Genomic DNA, 14685 nt, shown 5'->3' with positions numbered 1-14685 from the left:
TTAACACGCATCATGTTTGGAGTGAAGAATTGAAGCACTGATATCGCGTTGTTTGTTTGCACATCAACTGTCAAGCACCTGTTATTGCACTTTATTATGGACTTTATTTTGATCCATATTTATATTCATTTTTTTAGAGCACTTGTCACTTTTATTTAGAGTGTGCAATATATTTTCATGTATTTATCGTTTACTTCGCAAATACTTTATTTTGGCACTAAGAATAATAGTCAGCAACTGCATGACCTGTCTGCACTTTAGCAGTTGGTATTCATATATTTGAGCAATATTAAGCACTAGTTTATTCATTTATTTTGTTTATCCATACAGTGGGGCCACTTTATGCATATTTAACATCATTGTACTATACACATCAAGATAATAGATGGGACTCCCCTTTAATGACATTACTGTCAAGGTGGAGAACTTTCCTATTATAGGGTGGATGGGGACATATGGAGTAGAACACAGAGACAAGAAGAGCCTGATTGTACCGACACAGGAAGTGATCCCACAAATGGGGAGGAAGTGGTGTCAGGTGCAGACAGGAAGTGATGTACAGGTCTAAAAAGTAAGTTTCCAGAGCTCTGAGTTAGTATGAAGTAGAGATCAGGCAGCAGAGGAGGTGGTAAGATCTTATTTTATATTTACACCTAGTAACACCCATCATACTGTCCTCTTCCTCCATAGTCACCGTGATGTCCATCCTCTTCCTCCATAGTCTCTGTGATGTCTGTCCTCTTCCTCCATAGTCATGTTTGTCCTCTTCCTCCATAGTCACTGTGACATCTTTTATCTTCCAAAAAATTCTCCATCTTTCCTCTTAAACACCTAAATGAACTATTCTGGATAAAACAAAAGTGTATATATATATATATATATATTTATGAACCTTCTCTCAACCCACTTTGGTTCGGTCACATGATTCGGCTTCCATGTGTCCGGCTGCATCATGGGAGCCTACAGGTAATGTCAGCTTCTGGCTTTTACAGACATTGTTGGTCTATTGTGCAGCTGAAGCCGGCTGAAAATAGGTAAGTATATACATTTTTTTCACGCAGGATAGTTGGTATAAGTGTTAAGAGGAGGTAGGGAGCATTTTAAGACTAGTTAGGCTTTAGCTGGAATTCTACTTTAAACCTCACCCTGGAGATCATCTGCTTGCTGACCGGAGAGGTGAGGAGGATCTTGAGAGGTTAAATGACATTACTGGTTTCTTTCAATGCAGAGCAATACTCTGGTGAAATCTGGTGACCATTTAACCATCACAGTGCCTTCACCTCATTCCCTGAAACCCAAGAGAAAGAATTGCAAGAAGATTGTAAAAGTCACCAACGAATTCCATGATCTGCTGACAGGAGAGGTGAGCGGTGCCGGGGATTCTGGGACGTTCTCCAGTAACAGACAAGGGATGTGTCTGGATGGTGACTGTATCATTGTGTGTGTCAGGTTCCTATAAGGTGTCACTGTCTATTTCTCCATGGAGGAGTGGGAGTATTTAGAAGGACACAAGGACCTCTACAAGGACGTTATGATGGACAATCGGCCGCCCCTCACATCACCGGGTAAGAGGAGACTTTATTGTAAAGGAGAGAACAGTACGGAGGGTCCACCTAGATCCCCCTTCATCTGATAAACACACAGAAACAATGGATTCAGTCAGTGTGTGTGTTTCCTACAGATGTTTCCAGTAATGTGAACCCACCAGAGAGATGTCCCCGTCCACTGTATTCCCGGGAATCCACACAGGAAGATCACACCATCCCCCACCATCATCAGGTAGATGGATCCAGTCATGGGAACCCACCAGAGAGATGTCCCAGTCCTCTGTATTCCCGGGATTCCACACAGGAAGATCACAGATTTCTAAGCTATGAGAGGACATTTTTCTATGTTATTTCTTTTTCCTTTTTCATAAATGTATTCCATCATCTTTGGGGTTTAGGTTGAAGAACTGAAAGACATCAAAGCTGAGATTAAAGAGGAAGAAGAGATGTCAAAGAGTGGAGCTCAGCAGTCTATAGAGGAGGGTGGTCCTCTTTATTCCCCAGATTCCATACAGGAAGATCATATCATCCCTCACCACCATCAGGTAGATGAGACTAAGCAATTGGAACTCCGAGAGAATTCTAATCTTTAGGATGATATTCTTCTATGTGATATCTTGCTCCTTTTTACAATTGTGTTCCAACATCTTTGGGGTTTAGGATGAAGAACTGAAACACATAAAAGTTGAGATTAAAGAGGAATTGACGCTGGTGATTGGAGCTCAGCAGTCTATGGAGGAGGGTGGTACTCTGTTTTCCCGGGATTCCACACAGGAAGATCACACCATCCCTCACTATCACCAGGTAGATGGGAAAAACATAAAAGTGGCTCCAGACTGTATAAGATTATTCTCTTCTCTTATCCTATTGGTCGTCAAGTTTCCTTTCTTTTTGTTGGTTTAGCATGAAGAACAGATGTCTGTGAAAGATGAGGTTAAAGAGGAGGAAGAAGTGATGACTGTGATGGGTCATCAGGAGTCTATGAAGGAAGTTGGGATGATGGTGACAACTAAAGAAGAGGAACCTTCTCTAGATATCAGCACAGGTGAGTAACGAACACTAAATACAGAACGTGTTCAAGGATATAGGTTGCTGACTGGGGATATGTACTGTAGGCTTTCACATCAGTTAGAAATGTTGATGATATATGAGCGCTGGGTAATAAAAAGATAGAAAGCAGCCAGCATCCAGAGGAAAACCTCAAATACCTCCAATGTGAAATACAATAGACAAACATAGGATGCAGTGCTGAGAGATGTCACATAAATTAATGTCACATAAATTAATGTTACATGAATTAATGTTATATAAGTCTAGCATCAGGAGAATAAGTTCTTAGTAAAACCCATACGGTGCAACGTGACAGTGGTGATGAATAAAACATGAAGATAGTGACTTTCGTGGCTGTTGTGGCTTATGGAAAATGAATGTACATTGCAATAACCAGATAGCACAAATGATTGTGCGTTGGATTAAATAAGACCTACTCCACGGTGCTCGGGGTTCGGGAACTCTGTATAGTGATGAAGTCGTCAGGCAGGGATTAGCCACCAGGTGTCATCCATCCAGGACAGGTTACCTCTCTCCAATATCACCACATCAGGCAGATCAGGTATAACAATATCCAGCAGTGTCAATCTTGGCCACCAGGAGGATCCCATATTTAACCACTTGCCTACCAGGCACTTATACCCCCTTCCTTACCAGGCCAATTTTCAGCTTTCAGCGCTGCCGCACTTTGATTGACAATTGCGCGGTCATGCAACATTGTACCCATATGAAATTTTGATCATTTTTTTCTCACAAATAGAGCTTTCTTTTGGTGGTATTTAATTGCCACTGGGCGCTTTAATTTTTGCGCTATAAATAAAAAAAAGTGCAAAAAATTTGAAAAAAAAAAAAAAAATTTCTTTGTTTCTATTATAAAATTTTTCAAACAGGTATTTTTTCTCCTTCACTGATGTGCGTTGATGAGGCAGCACTGATGGGCACTGATAGGCGGCACTGATGGGCACTGATAGGCAGCACTAAAGGGCACTGATAGGCAGTACTAATGAGGTGGCACGGATAGGCGGCACTGATAGACAGCACTAATGAGGTGTCACAGATAGGCGGCACTAATATGCAGCACTGATAGGCGGCACTGATGATGGGTACTGATAGACGGCGCTGACTGGCATCACTGCTGGGCACTGACTGGCACAACCCCTGGGCACTGACTGGTGGCACTGACTGGCAGCAAATGCTGGGCTGCACTGGTGGGTGGCACTGGTGGGCAGCACTGGTGGGTGGGTACAGGTGGGTGGGCACAGGTGGGTGGCACTGGTGGGCACAGGTGGGTGGGCACAGGTGGGTGGCACTTCTGGGCACAGGTAGGTGGCACTTCTGGGCACAGGTGTGTGACACTGCAAAGTGGCACAGGTGGGTGCACTGCTGGGCACAGGTGGGTGATCTGCTGGGCACAGGTGGGCGGAGCTAGTGGGCGCACTGCTGGGCACAGGTGGGCGGAACTTGCGGGTGGCACTGCTGGGCACCGATCATCAGGGCACTGATCATCAGTGTCCTGATGATCGGTGCCGATCCCCACTGTGACAACTGCCGGTTCTCGGCAGTACTTTTCTCACGATCTGATAGCGTGAGGAAAGTGCAGCCGAGAACCGGCACTTGCATTTCCCTGTGATCAGCGTGTCATTGGACACCGCTGATCACGTGGTAAAAGGCCGCTGGGATCAGCCTTTTACCACATCACATGATCAGCTGTGTCCGTAGGACACAGCGATCACGGAGATCGCCGGGTGCGCGCCCCCTGGGGCGCGCAGGAGAGCGCGTTCTGGGGGGACGTCATATGACGTCCACCCAGAACTGGCCGGCCGCAGTGAAGCCGTCATTCGGCTATCTGCGGTCGGCAACTAGTTAAGCATGGATCCAATGCAACAGAGCACCTTAGGGGAAGGGGGCTCAAAAGTGCCAAAAATGAGCCCAAAAGAGAAAATGCTCCAATAGTGTAGTACTTTAATAATCAAAATGAGGTAATAACAGCAAAAAATGATAGGTAAACATACACTTACATGCCAAAATTCCCTCCCTTTGATAAAGTGTTATGAATTCTGAATTCAAGCCACAGTACACTGTGAAGACAGTGAAGCATGGTTGTGCAAGCATCATGATATGGGGATGTTTCTCATACTACGGTGTTGGGCCTATTTATCGCATACCAGGGATCATGGATCAGTTTGAATACATCAGAATACTTGAAGAGGTCATGCTGCCTTATGCTGAAGAGGAAATGCCCTTGAAAACACCAGTAAACGTGCAACATCTTGGTTCCAGACCAACAAGATTGACGTTATGGAGTCTAATATTCACTTTTCTTCAATTTTTTTAGAGGAACAACACAAATTTGATCTATTTTTCTTCATGTTTTGATTTGGATTAGAATGTGTAGTGTTCCCAATGCATTTGTGTGTATGGAAATAAAAGCTATTAGAAGGATTTTGAGCTTTATTCACTTTTTTCAACACACTGCTATTGTTTTGCACACAACTGTATACATTGTATACAGACCGGGGGAGGGGGGGACTCACTTCTGAGAGATACTGTGTGTGTATATATACATTGTATACAGACCGGGGGAGGGGGGGACTCACTTCTGGAGGATACTGTATTCATTATGTATATACAGCAAAAAAAGTAAACATACACTTACATGCCAAAATTCCAATATGGCTGCCTAAGCATGAATAGGGCCATGCGGTGGGTGAATGGTGATTAGGGGCAACTCACTAACGCATTTTGTGTCATAACACTTTATCAAAGGGAGGGAATTTTGGCATGTAAGCGTATGTTTACCTATCATTTTTTGCTGTTATTACCTCATTTTGATTATTAAAGTACTACACTATTGGAGCGTTTTCTCTTTTGGGCTCATTTTTGGCACTTTTGAGCCCCCTTCCCCTAAGGTGCTCTGTTGCATTGGATCCATGCTTAAATGTGGGATCCCCCTGGTGGCCAAGATTGACACTGCTGGATATTGTTATACCTGATCTTCCTGATGTGGTGATATTGGAGAGAGGTGACCTATCCTGGATGGATGACACCTGGTGGCTAATCCCTGCCTGACGACTTCATCCCTATACAGAGTAACCAAACCCCGAGCACAGTGGAGTAGGTCTTATTTACTCCAACGCACAATCATTTGTGCTATCTGGTTATTGCAATGTACATTCATTTTCCATAAGCCACAACAGCCACGAAAGTCACTATCTTCATGCTTTATTCATCACCACTGTCACGTTGCACCATATGGGTTTTACTAAGGACTTATTCTCCTGATGCTAGACTTATATAACATTAATCTATGCGACATTAATTTATGTGACATCTCTCAGCGCTGCATCCTATGTTTGTCTATTGTTTTTCACATCAGTTAGTATGATCTCTACAAGGACGTCATGATGGACAATCAGTCGCCCCTCACATCACCGGGTAAGAGGAGACTTTATTGGAAAGGAGAGAGCAGTACGGAGGGTCCACCTAGATCCCCCATCATCTGATAAACACATAGAAACAATAGATTCAGTCAGTGTGTGTTTCCTACAGATGGATCCAGTCATGGGAGTCCACCAGAGAGATGTCCCCGTCCTCTGTATTCCCGGGATTCCACACAGGAAGATCACACCATCCCTCACCATCATCAGGTAGGTGGATCCAGTAATGAGAACCCACCAGAGATATGTCCCCATCCTCCTGTATTCCCGGAATTCCACACAGGAAGGTCACACCATCCCTCACCATCATCAGGTAGATGGATCCAGTAATGGGAACCCACCAGAGAGATGTTCCTGTCCTCTGTATTCCCGGAATTCCACACAGGAAGATCACACCATCCCTCACCATCATCAGGTAGGTGGGCATCTAGACCTAAATATGTATTCTATGCTTTTGAGATGACATTCTTCTATGTATTCTCTTGTTTTAATGTCTACTTTTACATCTGAAATGCAGCTTTTGCCCCTCCCCCCACCCACCATTCCTGTTGCTAGCTCCTTTAGGCACCTTACAATCCCCACCCCCATTCTTCAGATCAGTAACACCTTCCTGTCTTGTCCCTCCCCCAGCCTGTGACTGGATAGTGAAAGGAGAAGCAGCAGACTGATGAGCTCATCTCTCTGTCACTCTGCTCTCTCCTGCTATCAGCATGTCCCTTGTTAGAACGAAAGCACAGTTGAGTGGCTCCTTGTTCTGCTGCTCCCTCTCCCAAACTGAGCTTTTATGCACAGATACTGCAAGAGCCTGATACCGTGTCCCATTCAGGTACTTACACTGCTTACATTTATTTTTAACACAGTTAGTGATGTAGTAGGGAACGCAAAGCTGCTGTCATTTGTGTCTTTTATATCTGCCTAGAGTTCATTTTAACAGATGTTTTTTTATTATTTTGGGGTTTAGGGTGAAGAACGGATTAATATAAAAACTGGGATTAAAGAGGAAGAAGAGGAGACGTATGTGGGAGGGGATCAGCCGTCCATGGAGGAGGTTGGGATGGTTATGAAGAGTGAACAGGAAGAAATTTCCCCACCTATCAACACAGGTAAGTACAGGCACTATGGAAAAACGGGTCACAGTCTCATTTTACTTCTCAGTAGAAGATTTGTAGTTTAAGGATAAATGTTAGATAATTCTCAGATCTTCACATCGTCCTGCAGGCAGGTGCTAAATGGTTAAATATGTGCCTAATAAAGGGTTAATGTGTGGTGTTTCAAGGGTTAACACTTGGTGCTGTGATGTACCTTCCCCCACATGAGTCACTTCCTGCTTCTGAAGAGATATATATGCAGGAGGAGACCGGACCTTGTGGTCTACAAAAAAAAAATGTAAGCCTGGGTAGAATTCCCCTGGAGGTAGACCAATGGTGCGCGAAAGCTCACAGTGTCCTTCCCGGCACTTTGAACAGCCTAGGAGTAGGAGAACTACGAAAACAGCTCCCCCTTTCTGGCTTGGGAACAGACAGGAGGGCAAGAAGTCAATGGGCAGGCAGGCGGTGGCTATGAAATTGACTACCAGACTCCGTGACGCTCCCAAGTCAGGCCCAGGTGGTCCCTCCAAAGTCCAGAACAGCACTGACAGTCTGACCGACAAACAGTCCCCTGCCTGCCTTTTCTCTCATCCGTGACCGTCCCACATTGTCACACGGGAGGCTTGGGCTCCATAACAGATGACATCACATACTGGCGCTCACGCTCAGTCCACCGCCTCCACCAAACCCGCCGCCCTCCTGGCTGCCCGAACACACAAAGTAGCAGGAAGTGCACTCGGATGGTCTCCGATGACTGCACACGTGCAATTCTGAGCCATATTTTTCATTGGCATGCTTTCCCTGTTATGGGCACTGGCTGCCCGTAAAACCACAGCCGGTTGGTGACATGGCCTGTGGGACCAGGACCTCCATGGTTGGTGTCACCACATAGATAGGAGACCAACAAATGTTCGTTCGCTGATCTCCCTTCCCTAATAAGAGCCTGGAAGTGATGTGGACTGAGGATTGGTATAGCCCGCACTCATCTCCCCGAAGAGTAAACTTCACTGAACGAGTAAAATGTGCATAGAAAATGGTTTACGCGTTTTGGCAATAAGCCTTCGTCCTAGCCATAAAGTACAAGTCAGGACATTACATATATATATACCAAATTTAATTGGTATATAATATTCAGTGTATATATAGAGTGTCTGCCAGAAGTGCACTCAACTTCTTTGGTGGACCATGGCGAGGCCTGTTCTGAGTGGAACCTGTCCTGTTAGACCGCTGGATGGTCTTGGCCACCGTGCTGCAGCTCAGTTTCAGGGTCTTGGCAATCTTCTTATAGCCTAGGCCATCTTTATGTAGAGCAACAATTCTTTTTTTCAGAGAGTTCTTTGCTATGAGGTGCCATGTTGAACTTCTAGTGACCAGTATGAGAGAGTGAGAGCGATAACACCAAATGTAACCCACCTGCTCCCCATTCACACCTGAGACCTTGTAACACGAGTCACATGACACCGGGGAGGGGAAATGGCTAATTGGGCCCAATTTGGACCTTGTCACTTAGGGGTGGACTCACTTGCCAGCGGTTTAGACATTAATGCCGGTGTGTTGAGTTATTTTGAGGGGACAGCAAATTTACATGTTATACAAGCTGTACACTGACTACGTCACATTGTAGCAAAGTGTCATTTCTTCAGTGTTGTCACATGAAAAGAGAGATTTAAATATTGACACAAATGTGAGGGGGGGACTCACTTCTGGGGGATACTGTGTGTGTGTGTGTGTATATATATATATATATATATATATATATATATATATATATATACATTGTATACAGTCTGGGGGAGGGGTGGACTCACTTCTGGGAAATACTGTATATATACACAGTTGTGTTCAAAATAATAGCAGACAGACATCACTAACCTGATCAATCACTGTTTTTGGTAGAAATGATATTTCTACATGGCAAATAATTTACTAGCAGGTGTAGTAGAGTAATAGAAATCCAACAGACCCAACAGTCATGACATGCATGCTGCTGATTCTGTGTAATTGAATCACTAATTGAAAGGGGCATGTTCAAAATAATAGCAGTGTGGAGTTCTATTAGTGAGGTCATTCATTCTTTGAAAAACAGGTGGCAATTATTGCCCTTATTTAAGGAAGGAACGCAGCAAATGTTGTACATGCATTTCTCTCTGAAATTCTGAGGAAAATGGGTTGTTCCAGACATTGTTCAGAAGAACAGCGTACCTTGATTAAAAAGTTGATTGAAGAGGGGAAAACATATAAAGAAGTGCAGAAAATGATAGGCTGCTCAGCTAAAATGATCGCAAATGCTTTAAAATGGCAACCAAAACCCGAAAGACGTGGAAGAAAGCGAAACACTACCATTGGAATGGATAGAAGAATAGCCAAAATGGCAAGGACTCAGCCAACAATCAGCTCCAGGAAGATCAAAGAAGGTGTAAAGTTACCTGTGAGTACTGTTACAATTAGAAGACGCCTATGTGAAGCCAAGCTATCTGCAAGAAGCCCCCGCAAAGTCCCACTGTTGAAAAAAAGACATGTGCTGAAGAGGTTACAATTTGCCAAAGAGCACATTGACTGGCCTAAAGAGAAATGGCGCAACATTTTGTGGACTCATGAAAGTAAGATTGTTCTTTTTGGGTCTAGTGGCCGGAGACAGTTTGTCAGATGACCCCCAAACACTGAATTCAAGCCACAGTACACTGTGAAGACAGTGAAGCATGGTTGCGCAAGCATCATGATATGGGGATGTTTCTCATACTACGGTGTTGGGCCTATTTATCACATACCAGGGATCATGGATCAGTTTGAATACATCAGAATACTTGAAGAGGTCATGCTGCCTTATGCTGAAGAGGAAATGCTCTTGAAAACACCAGTAAACGTGCAACATCTTGGTTCCAGACCAACAAGATTGACGTTATGGAGTCTAATATTCACTTTTCTTCAATTTTTTTAGAGGAACAACACAAATTTGATCTATTTTTCTTCATGTTTTGATTTGGAATAGAATGTGTAGTGCATTTGTGTGTATGGAAATAAAAGCTATTAGAAGGATTTTGAGCTTTATTCACTTTTTTCAACACACTGCTATTGTTTTGCACACAACTGTATACATTGTATACAGACCAGGGGAGGGGGGGACTCACTTCTGAGAGATACTGTGTGTGTATATATACATTGTATACAGACCGGGGGAGGGGGGGACTCACTTCTGGAGGATACTGTATATATATTCATTGTATAGAGTGCGGTGGAGGGGGGACTCACTTCTGGGAGATGCTGTATATATTTATATACATTGTATACAGTGCGGGGGAGGGGTGGCTATGACGAAGGCTTATTGCCAAAACGCGTAAACCATTTTCTGTGCACATTTTACTCGTTCAATAAACTTTGCTATTCAGGAAGACGAGTGCCAGCTTCACCAATCCTCATCCAGTTCCCCCTGTGCTGGGAAGACACACAGAGCCAGAGCACCGACATTCCACCTCCGTGGGGAGGATCTCTGGGTGGAGCATCTACTTGCTCAAAGCCATGTGAGTGACATCACTTCCTGGTCCGACTGTCACTTTCCAGGGGCGCTGTGGCTGGGGACAAAAACGAATGGAGTGCAATCTACACTTCATTACCTTCAATCAGAGGCAGGAGAGATATGGACACTTTTCTGATCGATTTTGGAGGGAGAACAGGAGCCCAGCTGTGAGATCGACATTTCCACTTATTCCACTGACGGGGGAGGACCTAAATCTCCAGTTATTTGTGAATTCTGACATTTCTTCCATTTCTCTCCATCAGATGGCGCTGATGTCAGGAATTCCTCGGAGAGAGGTTTTCAATTATCTGCTGATTGGAAGTCAGAAGATAATGCCATCACACAGGATTCTCCAGGAGTGAATCCAAATACACCCAATATCCATCACAGACCTTCCTGTCCGGAGACATCGATGGATCCCTCTGATCAGGGGGAATCTTCTCACCAATCACGTACTAGGAGTGCAAATGTCCATTTAGGATCTCATACTGCAGAGAGATCAACAGATCCATCTAATCCCGAGGAATCTTCTGCACCCCATGAAGAAGCTCATCGAGGGGACAATCTATTCTCATGTTCAAAGTGTGGGAAATGTTTCAGTAAGAAAAGATACCTTGTTACACATCAGAAAATTCACTTGGGTGAGCGTCCTTATTCATGTTCAGAGTGCGGGAAATGTTTCCATAAAAAAACTCATCTTGTTACACATCAGAGAATTCACACAGGTGAGCGTCCCTATTCATGTTCAGAGTGCGGGAAATCTTTCACTCAGAAAGGAATCCTTGTTACACATCAGAGAATTCACATGGGTGAGCGTCCCTATTCGTGTTCAGAGTGTGGGAAATGTTTCCCTTTGAAGGAAGAACTTGTTGTTCATCAGAGAATTCACACAGGTCAGCGTCCTTATTCATGTACAGAGTGCGGGAAATCTTTCATTCATAAAGGATACCTTGTTAATCACCAGAGAGTTCACACGGGTGAGCGTCCTTATTCATGTACACAGTGCAGGAAATCTTTCGCTCTTAAAAGAGAACTTTTTGTACATCAGAGAAATCACACAGGTGAGCGTCCTTATTCATGTTCAGAGTGTGGGAAATCTTTCACTTGTAAAGGAGACCTTGTTAAACATCAGAAAATTCACACGGGTGAGCGTCCTTATTCATGTTCAGAGTGCGGGAAATGTTTCACTCAGAAAGGAATCCTTGTTACACATCAGAGAATTCACACGGGTGAGCGTCTTTATTCGTGTTCAGAGTGCGGGAAATCTTTCACTCAGAAAAGAGACCTTGTTACACATCAGAGAATTCACACAGGTGAGCGTCCTTTTTCGTGTTCAGAGTGCGTGAAATCTTTCATTCATAAAAGAGCCCTTGTTAAACATCAGAAAATTCACACGGGTGAGTGTCCTTATTCATGTTCAGAGTGCGGGAAATGTTTCCATAAAAAATCTCATCTTGTTACACATCAGAGAATTCACACGGGTGAGCGTCCTTATTCATGTTCAGAGTGCGGGAAATCTTTCACTCATAAAGGAGACCTTGTTATACACCACAGAATTCACACGGGTGAGCGTCCTTATTCATGTACACAGTGCGGGAAACCTTTCGCTCGTAAAACAGAACTTGTTGTACATCAGAGAAATCACACAGGTGAGCGTCCTTATTCATGTTCAGAGTGTGGGAAATCTTTCGCTTGTAAAGGACACCTTGTTAAACATCAGAAAATTCACACGGGTGAGCGTCCTTATTCATGTTCAGAGTGCGGGAAATGTTTCCATAAAAAATCTCATCTTGTTACACATCAGAGAATTCACACGGGTGAGCGTCCTTATTCATGTTCAGAGTGCAAGAAATCTTTCACTCAGAAAAAAGACCTTGTTACACATCAGAGAATTCACACAGGTGAGCGTCCTTATTCGTGTTCAGAGTGTGGGAAATGTTTCACTCAAAAAAGAGACCTTGTTACACATCAGAGAATTCACACAGGTGAGCGTCCTTATTCATGTTCAGAGTGCGGAAAATCTTTCACTCAGAAAGGAATCCTTGTTATACATCAGAGAATTCACACGGGTGAGCGTCCTTATTCGTGTTCAGAGTGCGGGAAATGTTTCACTTCGAAAGGAGAACTTGTTGTTCATCAGAAAATTCACACAGTTAAGCGTTCTTATTCATGTACAGAGTGCGGGAAATCTTTCATTCATAAAAGAGCCCTTGTTAAACATCAGAAAATTCACATGGGTGAGCGTCCTTATTTATGTACAGAGTGCGGGAAATCTTTCGCTCATAAAGGAGATCTTGTTGTACATCAGAGAATTCACACAGGTGAGCTTCCTTATTCATGTTCAAAGTGCGGGAAATCTTTTAATTTGAAAAAAAACCTTGTTATTCATCAGAGAAATCACAGAGGTGAGCGTCCTTATTCATGTTCAGAGTGCGGGAAATCTTTCAATCCAACAGAAAAGTGTAATGTGGATGTGGAGGAGACCTGTCAGAAAATGTAGTGTGGATGGTGGGAGGAGAGCTGTCGGAGAATGTAGTGTAGATGGGGGAGGAGAGCTGTCGGAGAATGTAATGTGGATGGTGGAGGAGAGCTGTCAGAGAATATAGTGTGGATGGTGGGAGGAGAGCTGTCAGAGAATGTAGTGTGGATGGTGGGAGGAGAGCTATCAGAGAATGTAGTGTGGATGGTGGAGGAGAGCTGTCAGAGAATGTAGTGTGGATGGGGGAAGAGAGCTGTCAGAGAATGTAGTGTGGATGGGGGAAGAGAGCTGTCAGAGAATGTAGTGTGGATGGTGGAGGAGAGCTGTCAGAGAATGTAGTGTGGATGGTGGAAGAGAGCTGTCAGAGAATGTAGTGTGAATGGTGGGAGGAGAGCTGTCTGAGAATGTAGTGTGGATGGTGGTGGGAGGAGAGCTGTCTGAGAATGTAGTGTGGATGGTGGGAGGAGAGCTGTCAGAGAATGTAGTGTGAATGATGGGAGGAGAGCTGTCTGAGAATGTAGTGTGGATGGTGGTGGGAGGAGAGCTGTCAGAGAATGTAGTGTGGATGGTGGAGGAGAGCTGTCAGAGAATGTAGTGTGGATGGTGGAGGAGAGCTATCAGAGAATGTAGTGTGGATGGTGGGGGGGAGAGCTGTCAGAGAATGTAGTACAGACATTGAGAGAAGAGACACATCTCCGGGGTGCAGAGTGTTTAGTGATGTGGACTCTACTGAGAGAACAATGGGTGGTGAGGATGTAGACACTGATGATAAAGGGATGTCCCTACCAGGTTGCTATTATTGAGAATGCAATGTGTTTGCTGAGGACTTTTCTGCATTGTAATGTAAAATTCCACAAGAGACTGGATCTGATAAGAGCAGCATCTCCTTTTGGAGTTCATTCATAGTTGATGATAAAATTCTCAAACACCCTTTATCAGGATAATTACTCAGATCTAGGGCTCTATGCACTGAACACTTCCAGGAAATTCCAGATGAAAAAATGTTTGATAAAAATGGGAAGATGTATTATCCACGAAATAGAGTGATTATACTTTACAGTTATCTTACTATCTATATATATATACATACACACACACCAATAACTTACAGTGATGTCAATTGTGTAAATTTACCATAAAGGATACTAAATAAAGGACTCTTGTGTATACACTGTATCCATTTTGAAACATTGTTAACAATTCATGTATTCATGCAGTTACTGTGTGTACTTTGTAAATCATGCGCATCAATTTCAGTTTGGCTTTCATTCTTTTGTTTTTTCATCATTATAAATATTGATGATATGAACTTACCTGGGTTTTATTCGGTGCCGGTTTAGCGAATGCTACTGAAGTTTGGATCCTGAAGCCAAACCTTAGATATCAGTGATGGCCATTTTCTGAGCTAATAGGCAAGGGTGATTGTCCAAAAAAGGGAACTGGGCAGCGGCCTGAAGGATGTGTGCCAATGCTTTAAAAAAATGTTAAAAATTATTTTTCAGTCGCGTCTGTGGGGTTGATGGTGACATGCTCCACATTTGTTGGTCCCATCCACTGGCGCATTGTCTAT

General features: G+C 43.7%; 1 protein-coding gene across 2 annotated transcripts; it reads left to right on the top strand.

Annotated features, from left to right (window-relative positions):
• Positions 1-557: 557 nt before the first annotated feature.
• LOC149453300 (uncharacterized) lies at positions 558-14424 on the top strand. 2 transcript variants are annotated; one of them, XM_089688200.1, is made up of 10 exons: positions 558-628; positions 1229-1363; positions 1450-1565; positions 1682-1779; positions 1946-2092; positions 2208-2351; positions 2451-2592; positions 6147-6244; positions 6996-7137; positions 10900-14424. In XM_089688200.1, the coding sequence occupies exons 3-10, from the start codon at positions 1481-1483 to the stop codon at positions 13134-13136; spliced, it is 3093 nt and encodes a 1030-aa protein (XP_089544326.1). In that variant the 5' UTR covers positions 558-628; positions 1229-1363; positions 1450-1480; the 3' UTR covers positions 13137-14424. The 2 variants fall into 2 exon arrangements, with proteins under 2 accessions (XP_089544326.1, XP_089544327.1); XM_089688201.1 differs by lacking the exons at positions 558-628; positions 1229-1363; positions 1450-1565; ... (3 more) ...; positions 2451-2592; positions 6147-6244 and adding an exon at positions 6254-6449.
• Positions 14425-14685: the final 261 nt, after the last annotated feature.

The sequence above is a fragment of the Staurois parvus genome, unplaced genomic scaffold (assembly GCF_062004578.1).
Source record: "Staurois parvus isolate SC_StPar_1 unplaced genomic scaffold, SC_StPar_1.0 ptg000449l, whole genome shotgun sequence".
NCBI classification, from domain to species: Eukaryota; Metazoa; Chordata; class Amphibia; order Anura; family Ranidae; genus Staurois; species Staurois parvus.
This window is presented reverse-complemented; position numbering and strand designations above follow the sequence as displayed.